Here is a 26754-nt window from a genome sequence, read left to right as displayed (position 1 = left end):
CACACAGAAAGGCTGTATGTACTGCTTACACAAGAAGTCCTGCCAGCTTTGCAACAGAGAGGAATACCAGCCCACCAAAACGCTGTAACATTCCACATCGTCTGTACAGCTGATTTTTTCAGCTGTTATTTTACGCATGCACACAAAGCGGAAGAAAATCATGCTGAAGAAAGAGTTATGGTGTAAAACTTGCCCTATGTAGTGGAAAGATGCAATTATTTTTCAAATTAATGGTCTATAACCAAGGAAAACAGAGGAAAGGTGCTGTTAGGTGGGATTTATGGTCTGTCCAAACTGCGTGTTGGATGGTCAGATAGTGTTGCAAATCCCCGCTCCATCCACATTGCTTTAATGTCAGGTAGCTACTGGCTGAGTCGTCCATTATGTGCAACCCTCCAAAACCAAAAATTCACAAGCAACTACCACGCTGTATGGAGATTAAAAAGAAGCTGAGCATTGTCATTCTCTTTGAAGGCTGTTTTGGACTTGTTAATCAAATGTTCAACCAAAGCATAATTAGTGTTATATTTTACTGATGCCATGTCTAGCCACTCCTTCATGAGAGCTGGGTTTTCAGTTCAACTCTCAGCAGGACCATCTGGGAGTGACCAGAAGAAGTAATATAATCCAGTCCAGAAGTCACATTAATAAGAAATGAGGCAACAAAACTTTATATCATTAAAAAAATGGTAAAAACAGTAGTTAACTGTAATGAACTACTGGCTTATTTTAATATTGTTCATCTTAATTAACATTTTTATTTATTATGTTTACTAATTGGTTAAGAATGAGCTTTTATTACTTCTTTGAACATTATCTGGATGGTTTTTGTGAAGTTATAATACAACTTACAAAAACAGTGTAGTGCATCTACGAACAGCTTTTATGAGTTATAAAATTATTTATAAAACCACTAAAAAACAGCTAATTTTAGGCAATAAAATAAATTGGTTAATTACAACAATTATGGCTTGGTTTAAAACTTACTACTTTAAAACCATCAAAAGTCACACGAGTATGTGACATCTTGGAATGAGGATGTTATGTTTACTGATGTCATCAGTATATAACCCTGAGGATCTCTTATAAGCTATGCATAACTCAAGTACAACATGCAATCAAGAATGAATTACCTTTCATTAAACAAAGTTATGATGAAAATAAACAGATGTTTTGACATTACTTTTGATTAGTGAACATTATTAAAGATCATTTCATTGTTTTGATTCATTAACACTAACTATACAAATTAACTATCAACTTATCACTTATCAATGTAGTTGTTGGTAAAAAAAAAAAAAGAAAAAAAAAGGCTTTTCACCACAATTTGAGCTCTTTTTGTTTGTTGACAAATTTCTGATTAAAAGATACGAAACTGTGGAAGATGAGTGGACTTAAATGTTAAACAACAGCTTAAACAACAGGTAGCTAGCTAACAAAAGCTAGCCAGCTGACAGATATCTGATGTCTGATGTCTTGTCAAGAGATTAATATGTGAACACCCTTTCAGAGTGATGACTAAAGAGGATCAGTAATATGGTAAAGCATCTGTTACTGGAAGTTCATGTAGTGGCTTTAAAACCTATTATTGAAAATGTTGTGAGGCAACCTGCACAGGCTGAACACACAAGCTTACCTGGATCCCGTCCAGCAGTTTGCTCATGCACCAGAAGCTGTCAGCCTCAATATTCCTCAGAGCCTCTTCCTGGAGACTGGACACGTCAAAGTTTTCCACTTCCTCCTCTGGAGAAGACAAAATGAGAACGACGACAGAGCGTAAAGAATTTGCTGCTTATGGGAAAGAGACTGACAGATAAAAAGACAGTGAGACGGGCCAAAGAAAAAGAAGGGAAGTTTAAAAAAAGACAACAGGAGAAAACGGGAGAATTCAGGGGAGAGATATGGCGAGCAATGCCAGGTTCCCAGCACAGCAGGGGCTCTGCCATAAGCCTGTCACCATAAACCCTGACAGGGGAACAATACAGCCATAGGTGCATGGGGAGGACTAATTCAATAGGGAGAGTAGGAGCAGGAAAGAGGTAAGTGGGTGGGAAAAATGTAAGGAAATGAACGAAGACGCTGACAAACTGCAGCAAAGGTATAAAAGGGGGGATGAAGCAGTGAAGACGGTGTGGAAGGATGTAGGAAGACACTAAAAAGAGGCCTATTAGAGCAGCCTAATGATTATCATCTTTGAACAGCGGTTCAACCTTTCCCGTGGCTTCTTTGAACATTTCGAAAATATTACAGAGTTTGTGCACAAAGGACAATTTGTGCTTTTCATGTTGCAGACAGCATGAATGTATTTAACATATATTTTCTGGAAAAAATACCCCAAAATTATCCAACTGAAGTTTTACTAGTGAAATTCATGCCAATAACTTTGAAAGGTCTACCTCCTTTCAAATGCAATCTTTTATCTTAGCTGTACGTCTATCCTAAATGTACCATTTTTAAACAGTTCAGTATTTGTTGATGAATTCAGGGTTTTCACATGACCTTTGATGTAAACTCCTACTGCAATGAGTTCAAAGGCAGCTGTGAAAAGCAAGGTGAAGGAGGTCAGTCGAGCTGAAAGACAAACAGTCTGCACATAAGTAAAGCAGAATTATGTTTGGGGATATATTTTTAAACACACTGCAGGGCTGAACAAAAGAAACAATTCCTAAGCTGCGAGCACGCCGAGTCCCCAGTCATCTCCAGTGGGTGACTTCAACGATGGGTGTCATCAGATGTCATTAACGGCAGTAGTGTGTGACGGACTGCAGGGGCTCTGACGGGCTTCTGACAAGCCACTGACAGCCAGTGGAGAGGAGATGGGACGAGACTGATTAACAATGATCTACAGAGAGAAAGGAATGAGCGAGAGAGGGAGACAGAGAGAGAGGGAGAGAGAGAGAAAAAGAGCAAAGGCAAAGAGAGAGTGTGTGTGTGTGTGTGTGTGTGTGTGTGTGTGTGTGGTCATATAACCAAAACACTGGTCTATGTATTTGTGTGAGTTCCTATTAAACACTCAAATACACATACACGCAGGTCCTGCCAGCTCTGCCTGGTATCCTTGGCAACCTCAGTGGAATGTTGTCAAGGTTGTAATGAGCATGCTCCGTCTGACAGACAGACAGACGGACAGGGAGCTGGCTTTGGGCCAGGGCTACAAAGCTGCTAACAACTAGGCTGCATGCTCGTGTGTGTGTGTGTGTGTGTGCGTGTGTGTGTGCGCTGTCTCATTTGTCTTGTCTGCTTAAAGTCAGGTAAGGATGGACAGAATGTAGAGCGAGAGGCTATGCTTCCTTCATTTCAGTGAGGTCTTTCATCCCATTACATCAGGACATGTCAACGTGTCCAGTAGCACAGAAATCTAATTTTGTTCACACGGCTACCAGATCTTTAATACCAGATATGAAAGTGGTCAGAGGCTTTTTTTCTGATTAGATGACAGTACAGTTTATTTTACCCCAATAGTTATAATGCAAAAAAAAAGAAAGAAAGAAAGAAAGAAAAGAGAGAGGAGACGTACCACAGCCAGAGGGCAGACATAGCAGTCATTATTTGTGCAAACATACAGAGATATAATCTCATAAAATCCCATTTTCAGCAGGAGATCAAAAAAAAAGAAAAAGAAAGACAGACAGAAAGTAAATCAGCAATGAGAAGTGTAAACATATCGAGAGAGTAAGAGGTCACCCACTGAGGAAATGTTACCACTCTGAGACACCTGATGAGATGAGAACTCAACATTTTTCCTCAGCTTAAATTGAGGCCACGGCAGAAGTCAACTACAATCAACCGGACCTAAACACAGTGTTTGAGCAGCTGTTATAACGGAGCAAAAGTAGGCAATTTTACATCGTCTACAGCAATGCAAGAAACAATAACTTTAACACAAACTCTGTAAAGAGGGAACACTGCACAGACAGATGTTACTTACGGCTGGGTAATATGGCTAAGTGCCACTAATCCTAAAGTAAGTCATTTAAACAAATACATCAGAAACTTCACCTTTTTTGTGATATTTGGTTTTAAATTCCACAGAAAGAAAATCAGCGAACCTAAATGAACCAAACCCGATGACGGGGAGCCACAGAGGTGAGGATAATATATGCTGGTAGATCATCAGGGAGCACGGTTTGTAGACTAGTTTAATTTTATCAACGGAAATTATTCATGCATTGGCACTGCTTTTCAGCAGCAACAGATGGAACACCAACCATTAAAAAAGTTTGCCAGTCATTTAGCAACCGCTGTTTGTTTTTTTTTGTCAAAGACACAAATCTGCAACCAGATGACACACAACACGACACAACTACAACTGCTGCTTTGAACTGCAATTTCCAGGTTAATTATTCAAGACGCTGAATTCTGAAGAAGACAGACTCTTAAATTAGGTAGCAAAGCAACCGAGACAAAGGCAAACAGACGAGACAAACACCCAGCGATAAGACTAAGGTGATATATCCCCTCATATTTCCAACATCAAACCTTATGTGTCACATTTGTTATGACTCTCAGAATTCTCAGTGCAGGCCTGTTAAGTAAAAATTACACAACTGGGAAAAGCATTATGCTGGTTTTGTGCAGCTGGGACAGCACGGGGAGTGATCTCAGAACAGCAAAAATGTGCAATCTTTGTGTAAAAATGGCTGACGATGTTACAGCACAGGCATCTCCTTGGGCTGCAGCAGTTCTGAGCAGCGACGATATTAAACCTGTAGCTGAAAAGATTAATTTTGTACAGGCTCACCGGTACTTGCATGGTGCCACTGCTGATTATAACAAGCTGATGAAAGTGCCACTGTTTTAGTATTCTGAGAGTCCCTGAGTATCCCAAAGCCTCAAATCAGTCTTTGTCGTGGCTAAGGTCTATTTGTTCTGTCACAGATCCAAAAGTAGACCTCGACTCTGAGGGGCAGCTTCAGGTAGTGTGGTGGTTGTACTGGAACTGGGCATAGTTCATCAGAATAGCAAGAACACAGAAAAGTGCAGGCAAAGAGGAAAGAGGAGCAGTGCAGCGGGAGTACACTGAGGACTAAGTGTGGCTCTATCACAGGGCTACACTGCCCCACATGGATGAATGCTTAACAGCAGCCAAACCTCAGGTCATTTAATCAGTTTTATGGTCAGGTAGTCCAGACAGCTCTTTTTGTTCAGTGTTGAAAAGATAAAAGAATCAAAGCTGTGAGCTAAATGTCAGATTATTTAAAAATCTGTAGCTGCCTCACTTGATCTGCCTTCACAGTAGCAGCAGTGTGTTTTGCTAACACTGGAAATACAACACAGATGGGGGAAAAAATGAAGAGGGGGACCATTAGGCCACCTTTAACAGCTAACAGACTGTAACAGTTGACCTGTCATCAAAAGACAGTTTTGCTAATTACTTTCATAGGATCCATGCCTCAGTGGAAATTCCTTCAAGAAACTCTCTTGGTGATTACTCCGGGAGCTTTTCCTTCACACCAAGGACCAGCTGACAATACATGTCTGGGACATGATCCGTGTCTCTGAAGAAATGCTTCACAAATAAGAGCCAGGGGAATTTCTGGAAGTTCAGGCTTCAGTGAACTTCACATCAGTGACTGAGGGTTTTGGCTGCTTTAGTCCTGTGTGAGTCCTGCCTGCACAATAATCTTTTGCCAAATAGTATTCTCAAGTTCTTCAGAGACAGAGTGTCAGCTGGTAAAAGAGCAGGTCTGACATTCACCTTGGTAGGAGATTAGAACTAGTTTGATACAGCCAACTCAATGAAACACAGTGGCAGTGTACACAGAGAAAACTGGCATTTTGTGATCAGACTGGCAGAGCAGCACAGCGCACACAGACTGCAGACTTGGCGGCCCGGCCAAGGAGCCGGCACACAAAACTGCACACGCACAAAACAAACTTACGCGACAATAAAAGTGATTACAGAGCAGTAATTGCTCTACAACTGGAGACCATTTTGTGAGGGGATAACACAAGCCACCATGGGGAGTTATTAATCCATAAAGCTGAATTACTACCTTGATGTACAAAGTAACCACCTAACGGTTTTATAATATTAAGAAATTTATGTGAAACTGTATCCTAACGAGACTCAGTTATGGCAAAAAAGTGTTTTGTGAAGTCAGAGTAACTTCAGTCTCAAAACACATTGACTAATGTCGATGTCAGTAATAACAGCAGAGTTTCTGGGGGAAGGCCTGGGGTGTAGCCAGTAGATAATTGGGCCAGGATTTCCTCTGGTTATCTTCTTCACAGGGATCGCTGACCTGCAGGTAAGCAACTACTTGTGCACCTGTCAGAAGGACTAAAATCAGACTACAAATGGAAACCAGACAGCTTCAGGTGCTAAAAAGTAATCTCTACCTACAGATTTTGAATATTCATATGGTAGAAGGCCTACTAGCTTGCTAGCTGCGACCCAATAAAATGCTGTTTAATCCTTCTTTGGGAAAGTCTGCCACAGCAGGAATGTGGTTTGTCAGTCAGCTGAGAAGGCACAAGGCTGGAAGTGTTGGGGCTAACTAGCAAGCAACAACCAAACCTTTGTAGACTCTAGTAGACAAAAGAGAAACTAATCAAAAATCCTAAATGAGCCCCCAAATATGCTGAAATGTGATCATTAATAATCCAGTATGGGCCACTCAGGCAAAGCCTGGCTTCAACAGCACATTTTGTACCAATTCCCCTCGAGGCTTTTATGAAATGTCACATTAGCGACGCTGACAGCTGACTATCAAAACCCGATCACTCAGTCCCAGTGAACAGCTGTGTCAAATTTCAAGAAATTCCTTAAAAAGGTGTTATGTACACAAACACTGTCTTTTATGGGTTGACCGTTTGGGATGGACAGTCAACACATAAAAACATAATGTGTCGGGCCCTGGCTGTCAGCGAGGCAGAGACATAATGTTTGAAAGGAATGTGATACTCGGGCATAAAGACACAGTTATGGCCGGACATGTTTCATTTAGTATTCTAAACTGAAGGACACCCATCAACCCAAAGCTGGGGTGATGCCCACTCACATAAATCCTCTCACACAGCCTCCTAACCTCTCGTGCATCAGTTTCTTTTTTCTCTACTCTCCCTCCTCCCTAGTTCTCCGAACCTCTCGTAGCACAGACATTTGACACCTCTTCTGTTGCTTCCCTTCCTCTCCGAGCTGTCGCCTCGACTCGCTCTTCCACCCCCTCCCAACTCTCCACCACTCTTCCTATTGGCCCAACAGCCAGTTTCCTGCCAGGCCCCAGGGCTCATTTCCTGTTTGTCCTGGCGCAGGGGGCAACTTGTCCAGAGAGACCAACTGCTTGGTTGCTGCCAGCTGTGAGCACTTGGCACAGCTTGGCATGCTGAGCTGGGTTACACCTCCAGAGACTGAGTGCAGGCACCTACATACACAAACGCGTGCACGCGCGCAAGCACACACGACGTGCTCGCTTGCGCCGGTGCTGCCATCTGCCCTCTACAACTACGGGCCACAAGGTAACGTGATGTAAGATGATAAACGAGCCAGTTTAGCCTGATGTAATCACAAAGACAGTGTGTGTGCCGAGTGAGAGAGCGGGTGCGTGTCCATGTAGACAGCAATTGGCAATAAAAAACAGTCCCGTTTGACAACCTTCTGCTGGTTCAGATTAATTACAAGCAAACCTGAGTTTTGTTTGGCCAAAGAGAGATAAAACCCAATTGGCTTTAATAAGATTTCAACACCCAAAGCTTACAATATCACATAAAGTGCTGCAGTCATTATTTATCATTTACAGCACTGGTTTGAGGTTCAATCTAATGAACCTAATGGCTTACAATTTGGATGCTGAATCCAAACATGTCACAATCCACTTTTCACCCTCAGAATGACACCCCAGTGACGCCGTCGAAAGGCTTCGAACTAAAAAAGCCACACCTTAGCTGCAAGTTAGACTGATGCTTGTTCAAAGTCCCTGCCTGTCTCTGACGCCCCCCCCACACACACACACCTGTCACTTTGGCTCTAGCAACAACAAAAAAGAAACAAAACCCTGTGACTTCTTCTCTGTGGCACAATTAGTCTGATAACAATGTTGTTAACGAGAAGAGAACATTTTACAGAGGTGCGATTCATACTGCTAGATAATTAAGAAGAGTGTCACCCCGGCAAACCTGATAGTCTCACCTTAGTGAGAGCAAACACGCATACAGACACGCATACGCACAAAATCACCGGAGATAATAAAATTATGGCAGTGTGTGATGAGAAGATATGAAAACAGACAGCTGGAGGTGAAGGAAGAGTGAACAGGTCGAAGTGATATGAGCTGAGGTAAATAGAGGACTGATTAATTGAATAAATTAAATAATTTATTATAAAAAAATTAACAAACTATGATTTTCGGGGGGTTTAGGAGGCATAGAAACTTATCTGAAGTCAATAAGAAGTCATCCACTGGCTTAATTTTTTGGGTTCTTAGAAGTTACAATATTTTTTCTTCAAAGTACACTACTAAGCTTAGTGAAAGCGCTGAACTTCAGCCTCACCAATGATAAGATGAATCTACACAATCACTTAACAATGTTCTCATCTTCCCACTATCTGCACTGTAAGCCCTGTGTCCATATATCAACCAGCAGCCCCCAAAGCTCTTGGCAAGATAATCTAAGTCCTTGACATCAAATGGAATACAGCTATTAATACCATATCTGCCTATGTGCGCACACATAATGATCCACTTTGCCGGAGGTAAGATGGTGTCTTGTATGAGAAAGCTTAAAGTGTTTAACGTTGAGCAAGCGTCACATTAACTGTTTCTACTGCTGTCTCTGTACACGCTACAAACCTACAAGCCCTGCCCAATACCAGTGCTCTGCCAGCCCTGTGGCGCATTTCTATAGCACAGATGTGTGTAAATATGTGAGTCAACAGGCGCGCAGCTGGCGACATATTCCACAGTCGTGTAACCATGGTAATGCCAGAGAGATGCAACATTGGCTGGGGTGAGGTTTGTGCTTTCCGCCACAGTGTTCTAATTCCACAATAATAGCATATGGTTGGTGGTGGTGGTGTAGGTGGTGGGGTGGTGGTAGTTACGGAGACAGGCGATCAATAGCACAAATCATAGCTGAGGCGACACAATGGTTCCTGGTAGGGCTTACAATTCGCACACTCTGCAAGCGTTGTTACGTGGCAGGCAATTTTATTAAGAAAGCAAAGAAAGGTTTGCCAAACAATACACATCAATTTGTCTCCTAAATCACCCAGATTTGCATTTTTTTAGTGAGTTCTACCAAAATTACTGGTTGGATAATCACTATTGTTGCTGCTTAGAGGTGTAATCAACAAATTTGCACATGAAAAGTCCAATTCAGCATGTAAAGTCAGCTTCTGTTAAAGGAAAAAATATCCTGATCATTTCACAGGGGTGAAGTTTTTTGGAAATATATACTTTTTTTTAAATTCAGGAAGGCTTTTTTGTGTTGTGTGGGATTTTTAAAGGGGTAGTTCATTTAGGAGGAAGACAGACTAATTAAAGGCAATTTTAAGCTGCACAAGACAAATTTTCACCATTTTTTTTTATTTCTTACACGACTCATTGAACTGCAATATTAGAATCTCTTGTACGTCATGCAGTATAGTTTTTTTTTTTTTAAAAAAGGACTTAAAAAGTTGTCCTACTTTTCTCTTTGTTTGTTTGTTTATATGTGCACAAAACCCATTAATAACATAAAAGGAAATGATGTCTTGTACCAGATTTAGCTATGAGGTCATTTCTATCTGCAGTTTCTGGGCAGGAAAAAAAAGGTATAATACTGTTAAAATTGATCAGCAAAAGCACAAGATAACAGACTACAATATCAAATTGCAAACCTCTAGGATTTACAATTGTTGCTGTTTCAGACTATGATAAGTAAAACATAAACTGGTTAATCATATTTATGTCCCACCAATCAGAAAAATTAAATGCTGCCCTTCCCTGAGCCACACTGAGCAGTAATTAGAGATGAGAGTAATGCAACTAAAGCATTATTATATTTATACGTTATATTTATAATTATTATATTTATTATAAATTTCATGTACATTTTGGATTTGAACACATTTCAAAAGATGTGACAAGGGTATAATTACCACTGTGTTGCATCACCTGGCCTTTAACAACAGTCTGTAAGCTTTTGGCAACTGAGGAGTGCTTCTGAAAGCAAAAGGTTTTTTCATTCTTGTTTGATATAGGAATTTCAAACGCTCAACAGTTTGGGGCCAAATGTTATGTGCCAAATGTTTTTAATGGGTGCCGGTTTAGCACACAGACACTTTTCTTCTGAGGCATGCTGTTGCAGTAAGTGCAGAGCGTGGCTTGGCGCTGTCTTGCTTCATCTGGGTGGCAGCATATGTTGCTCCAAAAGGAGAATATATCATTCAGCTTTAATGGTGCCTTCACAGATGTAGAATTCACCAATACAATGTGCACTAATGCACTCTCACACCATCAGGGATGCTGGCTATGAACCTCGCACTAATAACAACCCTAATGGTCCCTTTACTCTTTAACCCATAGCCCATTTTAAACATTTCTATTTTTTTCTTTGCATAACAGATTTCTAATCACACTGATTTTATTACAATTTTGCTATTTGCTATTTACCCAGGCAAAACTAAATGAATGCCTTTATACCCTTGTGTTTTTTATGTTTTCAATGATGTCACACCATTTTTTTTGACCAGCTATTAACATTTTTTTTTAATTATTATTATTTTTACATAATGTACTTTTATAACCACTGCCCTGTATCTATAAGCAGGTTACATGTAATAAGTCATACTTTCATGTAACAAAAGAGTCTTTAATGTAACCAACAGGTGCAGAGAAAAAAAAAAGAATCTCTACTTCTGCTTAATTTGGGCTGCCTGCTTTTACAAACACATGAACATTACTTGATTGGATAAAATGTCCAATCCACTCAAGGCATACTAAATGTGCCTGCCTAATGTGTGATTTGGGAAAGTTTCATGACATGTAATTGAAGGATCAGTCCATTAAGTCATTAGTGTGTGTAATCTGTGGCCTTAGTTTAGGGGAGAAAAAACAGAAGAGAAACAGACTTTCTGAGGGGCAGCACACACAATTAAACACACAGCAGCAGACACAAAGCCAAAACAACCAAAATATGTAAATGCCCCGCACTGCATAAACAAACATCTGTGCTGACACACACAGGTAGGATTTAACTTAACACCATTTTTGGGGGGGTTTGCCTCTGCACACTACCACACTGGATTTTAAAACAAAATCTGTCTCATATAATATTCACAGTGTCCTTCACTTGTATTCACATGTCTTCAGACCTCACATTGAGATTTGCAGTGAAGATATCAAAAGCACACTAGGATTCAACTCCAGATCTTGTGATTGGACAGTTCACTGTCCAATCACTTTTGCACCTCTGAAAATGGAGAACTATGCTGTAGCTAAAAGTTTGCACAGTGATCACATCTTGATTTTTTGATTTTAAATCCTCTGTATTGATGAGTAAAGAAAAAAATATCCCCAATAAGCGGTGCCATTTCCAAACACTTACGTCCCAATCCTTTATGTGTGCATGGGTTAGTGTGTGCATGTTAAAATGCAACTGTGTGTGCATGTTTGCCTGTATGCGTCTCCACACATGGTCATGATGCAATCGAAAACACCACGCACCACCAGCAGCAGCATGGTAAGATGACTGTTTCAATTGCCTCCAATTGCATCAGGTCAAGCAGAATGCGTCTTTGCTGGTGACAGAATGATAAAACAGATTTTCTTTTCTTTGTCCCCCTATCACACAGCTGACACGAGAAATAGAGACTCGGTAAGATCTAAAGATTCTCAGCTAGGAGAACTTCAATTTATGGCTTTTTATAGTCAAGTAATTAAGTTAATCTAAAAATATTCAATAACCCCTGCGATTATTCACAGAAGATAAATCATTTTTTGACAGAACTATTTCTCTGGATCATTTAGGAGCTCTATTGCTTTTTATCTGGAGCGATGAGAGAATCTCTGATTATAAGGGGAAGTAAGATGAGGCCAGATGCAGATGAAAGCGCAGCTATTGATTTTCAGCTTTATATATCCTACTGTTGAACGACAACGATGGCCTGTCTGATTGCGCTGATCATTTCCAAACAGCAGGTCAAGACGTGTCACTCTCACAACATTTAGAAACATCAAATGTGGCTATTATAGAGCTTGATGAGTAACTCCCGGATACTGTTCATTCATTTCATCCATATTATATTTATATTTCTCGTCTCTACCTGCTGACTTTTTTGTGGAACAGAAACAATTATCTCATTTTTTTTCCTGTTGTAATAATATCCCTTTAGGAAATAACTCTATAAAAAAGAAAAATCTATAAAAAAACCCATCCTCTGGTAATGAATTCAGTTTTAGTCGTGCACGTACTGTTCACAAAACAAAGCAAAGAAAAAAAAGATCCAGGTCGTCCTTCAAACACAAATACTGAAAAAAAAACCAAAACAAAACAACAAACAAACTGTAAGAGGAATTACTCATCATGCTAATGATATACTTACACAAAAGAATGGTTTATTTATACACCCCACCTCAATAAGCAAGAACCAAAGTTAAATTATCTGAAGACATCTGTAAAGCTATGCTCTTTACATATACGCATACAAAACTTTGGCTATGCCTTGTGCTGGTCGCGCGTATATTCAAACATATCTAAACAGGTGTCTGGTTGTTTAGAAGTTTATACCTGACATCCTGTAGTTTGGTTTAGACAGATTTAAAATTTTATAGAGATTTATGTGAATGGAAAACTGAACTATATCGAAACATTTTAGGCATTCCAGATTCAAGTTCCTGGACATGTGAATACTCACTTTTTAAATATATATTCTTTTTATCTTTTTAGGTCTTGACAGGGGGCTTTAGTCTGTAGTTTGTCTGCAAACACTTGCCCACTACTCTCCAGGCAGTAGTGAAACTGTGAAAAGTGTCACACCAAATGGAAATGGAGACAGTTTGTCCTTAAAGTTATGTTGTTTTTGCTTTGAAGGAGAACATTTCCTGTTTGCTTCGCTCTTTTCAAAGTTTTACTCCGGCTTGGAGAGTGGATGGAAAGTGTTCCCAGACTATTCAGCAACTTCCAAGCAGGCAACTGGCAACTGCAGCAACTTGCTAGCAACCAAATCAATCACAAAGAGGTTTTTAGAGGTTTTTGCAGCTAACCTTCGGCAACTACTCACAAACAAGCTGGGGAATACAAATCTTCCCCTAGTGAGCGCACATTGCCAAGTTTTCTGACTGGTCTCTAGGTCTGATACTCGGCAAGAGAAAAGGTACACTTTGGACAGGTTGATGGTCAGTGACAATCCTACTAGTCCTCCTTAAAAAAAATAAAAAAAACCAACCCAAAAACCCTGACCCTTTCTTTAGTTGACACATTGACACACACAAATAACCACCTGGGCACTTCAATTTATGGCTTATATGAAAGTTCTGTATGACCACTTTAAGGGTATAAAAGTAGAAAATAAATGCAAAGTGGCAGCTATTGCCACAATCAAGCGTGGTCTTGTCTGCTAGACAAGACCACGCTTGATTGAGAATGAAAGAGAGACATTTAAACAGACAGAGAAAGAGATAGAGCACCAAAAACAAATGGTTGATTCTATTTCTGCCAGTCCAAATGCTATTACCCAACCCTAGAAACATGGTGATTGTGCCCTAAACCAAACAGAGCAGTGAATACCAGGGCGATGCTCAGGCCAACTAAGCCACAAAAAGAGACAGCTTCAAGGAAAACTGAAGAGAAAGTCTTAAACCGCCTGAAGGAAAATAATGCTTATACCAAGTCAATAATCTCACCAAATGATTAAAGCAGAAGAAATTAGAGAAAGCAAAAGTAGATAAGGAACACAGCAGAAAAGACAGTGTTCCTTCTGGATGTCAGCAGCTGTACCCAGGCAATCACTAAGCAGCTCATTAGAGCTAATAACAGACGTTAATCGGAGGGAGACTTAGAACAGAAGACTCCGCCAACAGTGGCTAAACCACGGGGAGAAAGACGCCGATATTAGTTAACCGCCTACTGGCCAAGATCCACTCCACAGATTGCTCAATCTATAGACAGACAAACAGGCAGATGGATGGATACAAAGACCGAGAGGAGGGAAGAGAAGGGGTAGGATGGAGAGGAGAGAAGAGGAGATATCACTATGCTCAGTTGCCAAGACATCGTACACAATTACACTCTTCCTGTCGTTTATAGTTACAAAAGGTACGAATCCAACGTATCCGAAGCTTTGCTTAGCTGAGTGGGAAAAACAGAAATAGGAACAATTTCTGATGGTTAAAGACAGGAGTAGAACCATCCACAACTTAAATTATATGAACAGCTCTGCACAATAGTGAAAAAGCTGGCGAACTAATGGGACAATATGGCATGTAGCTGTAGTGTTTCAGGATTTTAGAATAAATGAATGAATGAAGGCCACAATAAGCTCTGGTTATACATTTAAATCCAATTCCATTAAGGAAGAAAATCAATAAGTATACAGATAAGTATCAATAGCAAAAAGCTGCGCTGGTGTCAATACCATTATTGAATAACACCAGGCCCTAATTAACAGTGTGTTAACCAAACAACAAATCATGTTCCAGTTTCAAATAAGTAAATGTGAGCCTCCCATTGCTTTAAGGGATCGAAGATGTCAAACATGAACTGCCAGCTTCCCGCGTTCGACGCTGACGCACCGTTGTTGCATTTCTCTCAGAGATGTAAAAAAAACATATATAGAGAGAGTAAAAAGTGAAACTTTTTTCCAACAAGACAAGCTTTCATCCATTCATCAATAATAAACTGAAATAGGGCATAGGGCAGGGATAGCTCAGTAGGTAGAGTGGTGGCCCCATGATCGGAAGGTCGGGGTTTGATTCCCCTGAACAGCTACCCTGAGGTACCCCTGAGCAAGGTACCGTCCCTACACACTGCTCCCCGGGCGCCCAATGGCTGCCCACTGCTTCACTGAGTGAATGGGTTAAATGCAGAGAGGAATTTCCCCACGGGAATCAATAAAGTACACTTACTTTCTTTCTTGCTTTCTTTTTCCCATTTTGACAAATACAAGTTTATGATCATCAAAAATCAATGTTGAATTAAAAAAATCCCAAATTATTAAAATATTTAATGTATAGTTTGAGTAAATTACTATTCAAACAATATAAATACTGTGTATTGCCCGGGGTAATAAAGTAGATGTAACCACATACCCAGAGAAGACTGCTGACTTGACAGTTGTCTAGATGACGCCCTCCAGGAGGAGGGTAAGTCACAGAAGGTCACTGCTGAAAAGGCTGGCTGCTCACAGAGTGCTGTATGGAACCATATTAATGGAAAGTTGACTGGAGGGAAAATTGTGCAAGTAAAAAGGTGTAAAACACACTGGAATGACCGCGGCCTTAGGAAGGTTGTCAGGCAACTTTGATCAAGACTTTCACAGAACTTCACAAGAAGTAGACCGAGGCTGGTGTCAGTCAAGCGCCACCATGCATTAGGAAAAAGGCTACAACTGTTACAGTCAAAAATATCAAGTCAATTGTGAAGCAGACACTGTCAAGGGCACCTTACTTAGGCTGTGGAGAAAAAAAATTGGACTGCTGATCAGTGCTCCAATGTCCTCTTTTCAGATAAAACAAAAGTTTGTTCTTCTTTTGCAAATCAAGGTCCTAGAGTCTGAAGAGTGGAGAGGCACGGCGTGTCTTTTGTCCTTTCGTCCTCCCCTCACTCCCAACCGGTTGCGGTAGATGACTGCCCCTCTCTGAGCCTGGTTCTGGAGGTTTTTTCCTGTTAAAAGGGAGTTTTTCCTTCCCACTGTCGCCAAAACGCTTGCTCATAAGGGCCTCATTTAATTGATGGGGCTTTCTCCATTTTCTCTCTATTGTAGCAGGGTCTTTAACTTAAAATATAAAGCACCCTGAGGAAACTTTTGTTTGGCACTACATAAATAAAATCGAATTGAAATTGAATTGAATAGAATGAAAGTCCAGTCTCAAGTCTCTGCAGTCTGTGATGACTCGGGGTGCCATGTCATTTGCTAGTTTGGGTGGTCAGCTGCTGAGCCAAAACTGCCACCAAATGGTTTGATAACTATGTCACGGTTGTGGCCGATTGGGTAGCTACGTTCATCCAACCTTAATCCCACTGAGTATTTATAAGGTACTGTAAGGAAGAAGATGAGAAACACTTGACCAAAAAAGATGAGCTGAAGGCCACAAACAAAGCAACCTCCACAATGCTAATGGTCACCTCTGTAACACTAAAGTAGCCTCAAAAACAGTAACGTGTATAAATAAACACACACTTCAGAAGAAAGATATTCCCGTGCTGTAAATCCTTTGTTGATTCATATTAGATACTGGATTTCCGTGATTTATAAGCCACAATTATCAAAATGAAAATAAAAAAAGACTTGAATATTTCTCTTCACGTGTAATGAATGCAGAATATAAAATAGTTTATCCTTTTGAATATGATTAAGACTTATGAATGACAAAAACTTTTTAAGATGCACCTGTAAATGTGTATTTTGGACATTTTCTTTCTAATTAAATAAGAAAAAGAAAAACAAGCAAAAAGGTGAACTTGTATTTAACTAGATTCTTAACAGGAATATAAACTATTTGGTGACAGTATATTCATACTGCATCCAAAGAAGCAGCGATCCAGCATCAGCATTTGGTCCTCTAATGAAAACTAATAATTATCTAATTTGTGCAAATTCGTACTCTGACAAAACGAACTGCTGCAGCACTAAATACAAGTGACTCATGGTCACACAAGCGAGTAACAAAACTGGTGACAACTGAACAAATCCTCTAAACTGGCACTTTACTTCTATGACTGCACATGTTGAGCCATTAATTATATAAACACTGTGCAGCACAGCATGGCAGGGTACACTGTGTCACGGCTAAAGCTCCATCCACAAATAACAGATCAGAGAAGAGATATGAGGGAAGATGTGGAGAAGCGGAAGGACAAACACATGAATGAGATGCGAGATCAGGCTGAAAAGGCCAGAAAGGAACCACTTAGGAAAAGCAACAGTAAATACTACCAGTACATATAACCTCCCAGCCTTGTAATTCAAAGACAACATAACATCTCAATATATCTCTGGAAAGAAGATATGCTCATTTGCAGACATAATTGCTTGTTTGATTCAGTTTAAGTTTCCTTCCAGTCAGACAAGCTCTTATATGTGCGGTGCTGTGCGGGTTTGCATTTAAGCCAGCTCACCTCGTCAGTCTGTGCCCTGTGTTTGTGTGTGGCGTTACATGCCTGCAGGCATTTTATCACAGCTGACTGACAGTATGTTTCCATCTTCCCAGCTTTGTCCCTGAGTGCTCCACCTAGGCAGTCTATCTGCACGCACACACACACATACACACCCTCCACAGTGGCAGGGCTGAGGCTGTATAGGGCTTCCAGCCACATATGGACAGCAGAGCTCAGTATATAATATACTTTTAATAATAACCCACTTGTTCATTATAAGCATCTAGCTTGTGGATAATTTGCTGTGCTACCCCAACCCTTGAGCCAAGAGCTAAACTGCTGAATGCGGAACAGTACTTTTCTTCGCCTGGTGAAAGCTGCAGTTTGCTGGCACTACAGCAAACCACAGAAAACACAATGCGAAATAAGGCATGTTGCAGGTTAATCTCTCACTTTTCTCTCTTTTTATCCTTTTGTGTTTATGGGAACTTTATTCACATCATAAAGCAATGCCAAATGTCAAAGAAAATATGGCTGACATAAAACGATCAGACTAAATATTCAGTATATAATTCAGTAATGTCCCACCGGCAGACACCAGCTGCTCTGCATAAAAAGTCATAAACAGTATATTGTGGAGTAAAGCACACATTTCTCTCCATTTGCTTGACGCTTCGAGCCTGAAGTAGCTTCTGAGAATAAAGTGTGTATCTAGGGATCTGAGTAACCTTTATTTCTTCAAAAAAGCTGGTAAAAACACTCGTACACACCTCAGCAGGTCCTTTAGTATACAAGCATATTCCCCCTCCTCCTGCCCATTTACTTCTCATTGGTCCTCTCTAAGTGATCATCATCATCTGTGCTGTGTAAATGTCTGCGCATTCTCTCTCTAGCCCTTTATCTTAAGTAATTCACATTGCCATTTGGAGAAGAGCCCCAGTTTCTGTTGCAATAAAATGTATTCAAATATTAAAATATGCTCAACCTGGAACATTTTCGGTCTGTCCTCACCATTCATTTCCTCAAGGGCCAACGCTCTCTAAAGTGCACTATCCTACTTCTACAAAGACAACAATGTACAAAATGGTGAAAGGGCATCTTTAATGTCAGAACTGAAACAACTTTCTTCTGCAAAACAAAACTAGAAAAAAAAAACTTTAAAAGTTCTGCTTCTTTTTTAAAATTGCATTGTAAGAGGTGATAGCTCCAAGAGCAAATTAACCAAGCACAGTGTCAATTTGTCATTTGGAAAAAAAAAAACCTTCAATTAACTTTACTGGGCGATAGCTGATAAAATCTGCTTCTAGTAGTTGTCACTTCAGCAGGCAAAACTGTGGCAGTCAGCAGCTGAAAATAGGAAACCTTCTCTAACTAGTTACGTTTACACTTTCACTGAACAAACAGTGACCTTGTAGGCTGTCGTTCTGATGAAAGAAAGACATCTATTAAATTAATATTTATATCACATCCTTGTGTTGGAGATCACAAACACGGACTAGATCTCCCTGAGTGCACTGTATATAAACTGTACATACAAGATGGACAGTCATTAGCCCATTAGAGCTGTGCGATATGACCAAAATCTCATATCCCGATATAAGACATCTATCGTCCCGATAACAATATAAATCACAAAAATTTAACATTTTCTGTAAATTCTGTGAATCTCGGGCAGCTCAACTTGCATGAAGTGTTTCCAGCTGGGCCTTTACCTGGAGTCGAGTGTTTTAACCGATGCATGAAACTATGCGTTTTTAGTCATATGTTGTAACGGCCGCCGTTTTCTTTGTGAGTATTTATTACACGGCGTGCTGCGGGGAAAAGCCTGTTCTAACGTTTGAGTCTAAGGTTTATTTTTTAGCACCTGACGGCTCTTTGTTGCTTCTCATCCGTAAACACTGCATACTCTTTCACGTGATTCGGTTTATTTTGAAAAGTCTCAACAGGATCTTGAGCATTATTGTGAAAGGTTTATGTGGAAAATAAACAAGCGGACACGCGATGGTTTTACCGTCGTTGTTGCTAACGACAACGCATAAAAACAGGCGCTTGTCCGTCCATGGTGTGGTTATATTAAATATAAGAGAAAGAGAGAACTTTAAGGAACTAACATAGCCACTACAGTGACCATCAAAACGATGAAAAAATACGAAACAAACGATAGCGTAAAATGAAACGACAGACGTTTTTATATCGTCATCCGATATATATCGTTATATCGAACACCCCTACTCCCCATGTTGTTGTTTTCTACCTCGTGCTAAGTGGCTAGATGCCAATAAAACACAAGAATTTCACTCAACAAAACTGAAATCCAAACTTCTTTATTTGCCAGATAATTCTATTAAAAATGCTCCAACACCACAAACACAGTCAAGATCTCCAGTGCAGGCACTTAAATTTCTTCATCCTTTGTCAATCCAAGTAGCTCCACCCATTACAACTGAAAAAGGTAAAATTCACTAGGATCTAAACCTTTCTTTTTTTAAAAACAGGAAGCATTTTGAGTTAATGGCAATTGACTTCTTTTGAAGCTATCCTCAAGTGGTTCCTCCAAGAATTCAGCTTTAAGCTTTTACATGTTGGACCAGTCTTCTGCTTGGACACTGCACAGTTATGCCATGTCATTTTCAACATGAATTGAAACTAGTTATTAAGACCCATTAATAAAGTGTTTAGAAATTATCTACTAATGAGTTTAGTAAGAGTCAATGAAAAACAAGCATAAGGCTCATATTTCATAGACTTCTATATAATCAACCCTATTTTTGGAACTGAAGGATGTGCCCAGTGGTGGCCATTAAAAAGAATGTAAACTTAAGGGTTTTAGTTTTAAAACCAAAAGGTGCATCAATTTTTTTTTATATACAATATATTTATATAAATTCCATATAAAATTTGTAAATTGTTTAGTGAAAGCTGCTGTAGGGCTCAGTTAAACGTTACATCCAGGCCATGCAGACCAAGCCAAAATAGAAATATAAGATGTATGGTAGCTTCATATATTTTTCTAATGCGACTGAATTGCACCTTAAAAAAAAAAGATAAATTTGCAGTTTGTGGCTGGATATCTAATCAGACTCAAACTCCACACATGAGAAGTTCTGCATTCATACAATGAATACTCAGTACAGAGCTAATAGCTGAATTCTTCGTGAATTCCTTGCAAGTGTAAAGCACTTCCTTGCCATTTTGTACCTGCTATGACAAGTACAGCTTCAAAGCAGAGAATGGTGATGGGGTACACCAGGCCATTCATCTCTGTTGATACAGGGAAGGACTGCCCGGCTCGACTGCTTCCTGACAGCATGGGGGCACTTTCTCAGTCGGTGATTTTTCCCTTTATGAAAATCTTGTTTTCTTGTTCTGTTGTTCATCCCTCTCTGTCATTCTCCATGTCCTCACTCTTTCTTACTCTTAAGCCTGCCAAGACACTCAGGCTGCTGTTATTTTCTACCACTTTGCCTCTATTCTAGCTCTGCTTCCTTTTCACTCACAGTTGTCAAATCCTCACCTCCCAGAATTTTAAAACACTCTGCCGTTTTCTGTCTCCACGTTGCTTTCTTGTTCTCATATTTCTTTAGAGAAAATCCATACTTGGATATTGGCAGGCAGAATACATTATGGATCCACTGGTCAATCATAGCCTCTGCTCATTAGAAGAGGACCGGTCGAGCTCCTTGCTCCTGTCATGGCCCATCCTGGCCTTAATTAGATAGCTTTTATAGTCTGCAAATGGGAGAGGTGCTACTCCAGAGCAAATGGAAAAGCCAAAAGCAAAGTAATGCTTGGAGAAGAAGACACTATAGACATTCCAGATCAATTTCTTTGATTGAAAAGGGGGATCTCCTAACAGTCCAATACAAAACAACTTAAGTGTGTTTTTTCCCCTCCCACTGCATCAATAATGTAACAATTGGAACTTTTCAATTTGGATTAACAGGCAGGTGTTAATGAAAGTCGGTGACACGAAGAAAGGGAGGAGTGCTGTGAAGTTGGAGTGGTTAAGAAGTGGAGCCATCACTCCGCATTGCATCATCAAAAGGTAAATAGAGTGTATGGCAGATGAACAAGCACTGCAGTGCCAGACCAAGGCAGATGTGTGACTGGAAACACAGAAACAAAACAAAGAAAATCCAGAAAAATACAAACGAGAATGAGCTAAAATGAAAAACAAAGAGACAGTAGAACAAAAGGAAGACAAACTAACTAAACGAACATATATGGGGGAACATTGTGTGAGTGGTAGAGGGTGTAATGTTGGTCTTTTTTTGCTCACCTCACCCTATCACTGTGGGTTTTTGCCTAGTAGCCTACCTATACTGTGGCAGCAATCACAGAAGACATTCCAGACAAAGACAGAAAAAGACAATGGCAATAAAATGATGTGAAAACAAGAAAGAGAACACCTCTAAAAGACTTGTTAGAGGACAGATTATGCAGCTCGAAACAGGTCAAAGTCTTAATTACGCCCCCATCGGTGAACTGACTCACATTCGCAGATACTGGCTGTCACTCAAACTCACTCAAGGCTTTAAACGGTCGAGACGCAGACAAACACATTTGGAGCAAGGTTTCAAAAATTCAATCTGATGAAGATTTCAGGGTTTTTAGAGCGAAAACTCTGTGTGCACTAGTGTGAGTGTAAAGGAAAAAGTAGTCCACACTGGCATTTTGCTTCAAGGTGATCAAAGTGACTTTTTCAGTGTACTCCACATTCTGTTTACAGCTTTTAGTCGTACTAATTAGGCCATCATACCATAATCAGAACTGCCAAACGACCAGCACTGTGCCACTTAAACAGACGGGAGTCATAAACGGACAGAGCTTTTCGGCGTAGATTGGATAATGCAGACACATAAAAAACACATACGTTAAGCTGTTGTTACTGCAAAATCATCGTCGGGAACAGTCACTGGATAAATACAGCACTCTGCTGCACAACTGAGCCAAAGTACAAACCCAGTTGGTCAGAAAATGTAAGGAGTGCTGTGCAGAATAAATCTCTTTTACAATTATACAATGCATGTGGGACAGACATGAAACCAAATGGGTATCATTTCTGAATTTAAAATTGTATAACTGATCACCGTTGTGGTCACTGGCTTATTTTTTCTGCCCGAAAATGCTTCTTATTTGAGATTCGAACATGCTTACCAGCTGCACTGAGTCTGCGATGTTTAAACTGAAATCTAGCAACCTGTGATACTGTTACTTAACTTTTGAATGGAAGGGCAAGTGAAACATGAAAGATTAGTTTAAAATTTCATCACGTTGATAGATTGCTGCAGGAAGTTATGTCTGCCCAGTGTAATATTGAGTTTACATCCCGGACTAGCCCCCAGTATATTATGCTCTGAATCAAAGCCAACATTGAATACAAAATAAACTGAAAAAGAAATAATCAAAGCAAATAAATATGACTGGTAGCATAAAACAGGGCAGCACGGTGACACGGTGGTTAGCACTGTTGCCGCACAGAAAGAAGGTCCTGAGTTTAATCCCACCATCAGGCCGGGGTCTTTCTGTGTGGAGTTTGCATGTTCTCCCCGTGTTTGGGTGGGTTCCCTCCGGGTACTCCGGCTTCCTCCCACCGTCCAAAGACATGCAGCTTGTGGGGATAGGTTAATTGATTAATCCAAATTGCCCATAGGTGTGAATGCGCGAGTGAATGTGAACGCGAATGGTTGTCTGTCTCTGTGTGTTAGCCCTGCGACAGACTGGCGACCTGTCAAGGATGTACCCCGCCTCCCGCCCTATGACAGCTGGGATAGGCTCCAGCACCCCCCGCGACCCTGAAAAGGATAAGCGGAAGCGAATGGATGTTTTCTAGAGATTAGTTAACTGAAAAAGTCCACAGGAAACAACACAAAAGCCAACGTTTCTTGAAGATTAAATGTGTATTTGTTCTAATTTTTAAGAAAAAGCAAACTTTCCTTATAAGTTCATATAAATGTCAATTAATTATTTGTACATAAAATATTGTTAATAGTAAATAATACAAAATAATTACAACTTAAGAGAAGGAAGTTTCTGCCTTCAGCATGAATTCATGACTTCAATTACATGGAAAGGACGAAGAGAGAGAGAGGAAGGGGTAAAGCAGCATAAAAGAAAACAGAAGAAGAGATGGCAAAAGGAGACGACAGCCAGAGAGTGCAAGAGCACAGACAGCATGAGAGAATCTCACTTTCTACCCCTTCACAAAGGAGCAAAATTAGGCCCACTGCATGAAAGAGCCAAACCTCTCTCTTCTTTGTCTCTCCCTCTCCCTCTCTCTGCGTCAGAAAACAAGAGCACCTAACAACAACAACACAGCGCATCAACCCATCATGTAAGATGCCAGCCAGGCACGTTTGAAGGTTTGTTGGCTGTGTATGTTATTCAAGGCTCATCAGCGCATGGAGATACACAGGAACAAAGCATGGGGTGATGCTTTGAAGATCTGACAACAGTCTGAATCGCCCAAAGAGAAGAGGAGAGAGGAAAAACGTGCAGAAAGAAGTAGGGATAGAGGAATAAAGAAGAAGAAAATGACAGCGAAAGAAAAGGTAGAGGAAACAAACAAAAAAACAGGTGAAAAACTTTATAAAGAACAGTGGAAAAAGTAAAAGAAGAGAGGCTACGTCAAAGGAAGTAGCTCATTTGCATAACATCATTGGCACAAGCCGTAAGAAGGGATGGCAAATATGTAGATGCAGTTTCATAATGAGTTCTTCTAAATATTTCTTATTTGTAAGATATCTCAACTGTTTTCAGCTTCAATATAGCAATAAAGCTATATCTTAATGACACTTATGCTTTTTAGATATGTGACTTCAACATGCGTGTGATTTTTGGAGGTTGTAGTAAAAGCACTAGACGTACTCCAGCACTGGAAGTTGTTATATTGTTGTTGCATTTGTTAAAAATAGTGTTTCTAGCAGATTTTAAAATGACAGTAAATTTGCTGTGTATAGTGTTGTGTCCAAACTAGTACAGAGAAGCAATTGGGTCCAACCTCTTAAGGCTCCCAGCAGGGTCACAGTGGGCATGGTGTGTGACTTACTGTGGTTTCAACAGTAGCTCTATGTTGCATAGCTTCAAAGATGAGCCAAAACATAGCACAGAGAACTTCAACTAACCTTCGATGTTTGTGGGATGTATGGATTCTAGGAAGCAGCAAGAACTGCACACATAAGGGGAAAGATTTCTCTTTGTAGAAGTCTCTCGACAAACTAGTACGTAGAGCTTATTATAAATGTAAAACAAACAAAAACACAAAAGAAAAGGAGGCAAAATGGTTTTTAAAAATTGGTCATGTTTCTCAATACAGGAAAAAAACCTCAAAACTCTCAGCAGGTGGTTGAAGGTGGCTTGGCCTCCTTTCTTTTTTCTTTCCTTTCCCATGTTCGGTTCACCTGATGTGTGTGCAAAACATCTGTTTTAAATTCATAATGTTCAGCTTGAATAAAAAGAGTTGCAGAACGAGGAAGAAAGGTGACTTAAGTAATTTTGAAATACTCGCACCAAACCACCTGGCACCAACAGCCATGCAGTTCAGAAACTCATTATCTACAGGGATTTTCCCAAAGAATCATCAATTGGATTTATACAGAGAATGTTCCAACAAAGAGAGTGAGCAGCAATTCTTCGGGTGAAAATGCCTTGTCCATGTCAGAGGACAATGGCCAGATTGCTTTAAACTGACACGAAGGCAACAGTGAGCATCTCTGCATGCACAACACAGAAGACCACACCACAAGCTGAGGATTACAATTCATGTAGGCTCACCAAAATGTGACAACAAATGATTGGAAAAATGCTGCCTATCTTAATGATTCTTGTTTTCTCCTGCAAAATTCAGATGGTAGCGACAATATTTGATGTAAACAACATGAAAGCATGGATCCATCATGCCTTGCATCAATGGTTCAGGCTGATCGTCATATTTCATTGGCACATTTTAGATCCCTTAGTCCCAGCTCTCAACGCCACAGAGCTTATTCTAGCCTGAGTACTGAGTGACGATCGTGTGCATCCGTTTATGAACACAGTGTACCCATCATCTAATGGCCGCTGCCAAAAGGATAAAACACCATGTCAAAAAGCTCAAATGATCTCAAACTGCTTTCTTGATCATTACAATGAGTTCACTGTACTCAAGTGGTCTCCTCAGTCACCAGATCTCAATCCAACAGAACATCTTTGGGATGTGGTGGCATAGCAGGTTTGCATCAGAGATGTGCAGCCAGCAAATCTGCAGCAACTATGTGATGCTGTCATGCCAATATGGACCCAAAATGTTTCGAGCAGGGGTGCAAGCCAGAAATGGCAAGCTTTATCTGATAAAGTGGTTGGTTGGTAAATTGCAGAAAATGAATGGGAAATGTAAAATAAAGCATCATTCCTCGTGAATACTGTCAAATGCTCTAAATGTAGATGGATTTGCTTGAATTCACTCATAATTAATCTCACAAAAATCATGTTGCAACTCTGATTCATTTAACATCGCCACATTCAACATAAAGAAGGTACGAGCAACGTATTTCTGCAACCCAAGGAGGAGCTCACTCGATGAAAGGAACCCTCCATGATGGTGATATCAAAGATCTTATACCGTAAACTGTAAATTATGCTGTCTATAGCAGATTTCAGGTTAACCAAATACTTTAAAACACAGTAAATCTGTGACCACTACAAGGTAATATGTGGAGTTTCTCTCTCGTCCAGAGGGAGTGCATACTGCAGGATTTCCTCTCAGCAAAGGAAGTGCATTCAGGATTGGAAAATCCAAATTAAATAGATTTTTGAGCACTCTTCTTGGGGAGAAATGTCCCCCTAACTACAGCTGAAAGGAAGCAATTTTAGTATCCACTATAGGAGCAGGGTTCAGCCTTCAGAGTAAAATCTAATCGGATATGGAAAGTTCTCTGTCTGAAGAAGAGATGGAAAACAGGAAAAAAATATCACCTCTGCAGCAACCTCCCTTGATGCATTTCATTACGCTCAGGCAAGCACCAAGCTTAATTCCACTTAGTTCGAATTTGCCTGTTTAGGCATAACCATTGCAGTCTTTTAGTGTCTCTGCTGAAACTGCAGGAAAAAAAATGTGTTTCTTAGGATGTTAACAAGGTCGTCGTACATATAAAAAGATTCTCTTTTCAGAATGTTTTTTCTTTCTGAAAATATAATGCTATTAAACCTGCCTCATTATCATGTAAAATTAAAACGACAGGTAAAATTACAATATGATGGAAATTTTAAGACCCTTTCCATCAAAATAACAACAAGAACGTCTGCAGTGCTGGTGGGAAGTAAACTGTTGTTGTATATTATATTAGCTTCCCTGTAACATATCAGTAAGTATTGTTTTACAACTGTAGCTGCCAACACTTTCTTGCAATTTAACAATACCTTGTTAAATTGTTGCCTACCCTCACCCAAACCCACAGGTTGGTCCTGCTGGGGGGTTTTTTCCTGTTAAAAGGGAGTTTTCCCTTCCCAATGTCTCCAAGTCCTTGCTTATAATGGTTC

General features: G+C 40.1%; 1 protein-coding gene across 2 annotated transcripts in view; it reads right to left on the bottom strand.

Moving 5' to 3' along the window:
- The window catches only part of tbc1d22a (TBC1 domain family, member 22a), a 161479-nt gene that overhangs the window by 66955 nt on the left and 67770 nt on the right, over nucleotides 1-26754 (bottom strand). For both annotated transcript variants that reach the window (XM_063501346.1, XM_063501345.1), the window contains exon 10: nucleotides 1637-1743. In XM_063501346.1, the coding sequence (XP_063357416.1) occupies nucleotides 1637-1743 (107 nt within the window). The remainder of the gene's footprint in view (nucleotides 1-1636; nucleotides 1744-26754) is intronic.

This window comes from Pelmatolapia mariae, linkage group LG17, assembly GCF_036321145.2.
Source record: "Pelmatolapia mariae isolate MD_Pm_ZW linkage group LG17, Pm_UMD_F_2, whole genome shotgun sequence".
NCBI classification, from domain to species: domain Eukaryota; kingdom Metazoa; phylum Chordata; class Actinopteri; order Cichliformes; family Cichlidae; genus Pelmatolapia; species Pelmatolapia mariae.
The sequence above is the reverse complement of the archived record's forward strand: the minus strand, read 5'-3'. Positions and strand labels throughout refer to the sequence as shown.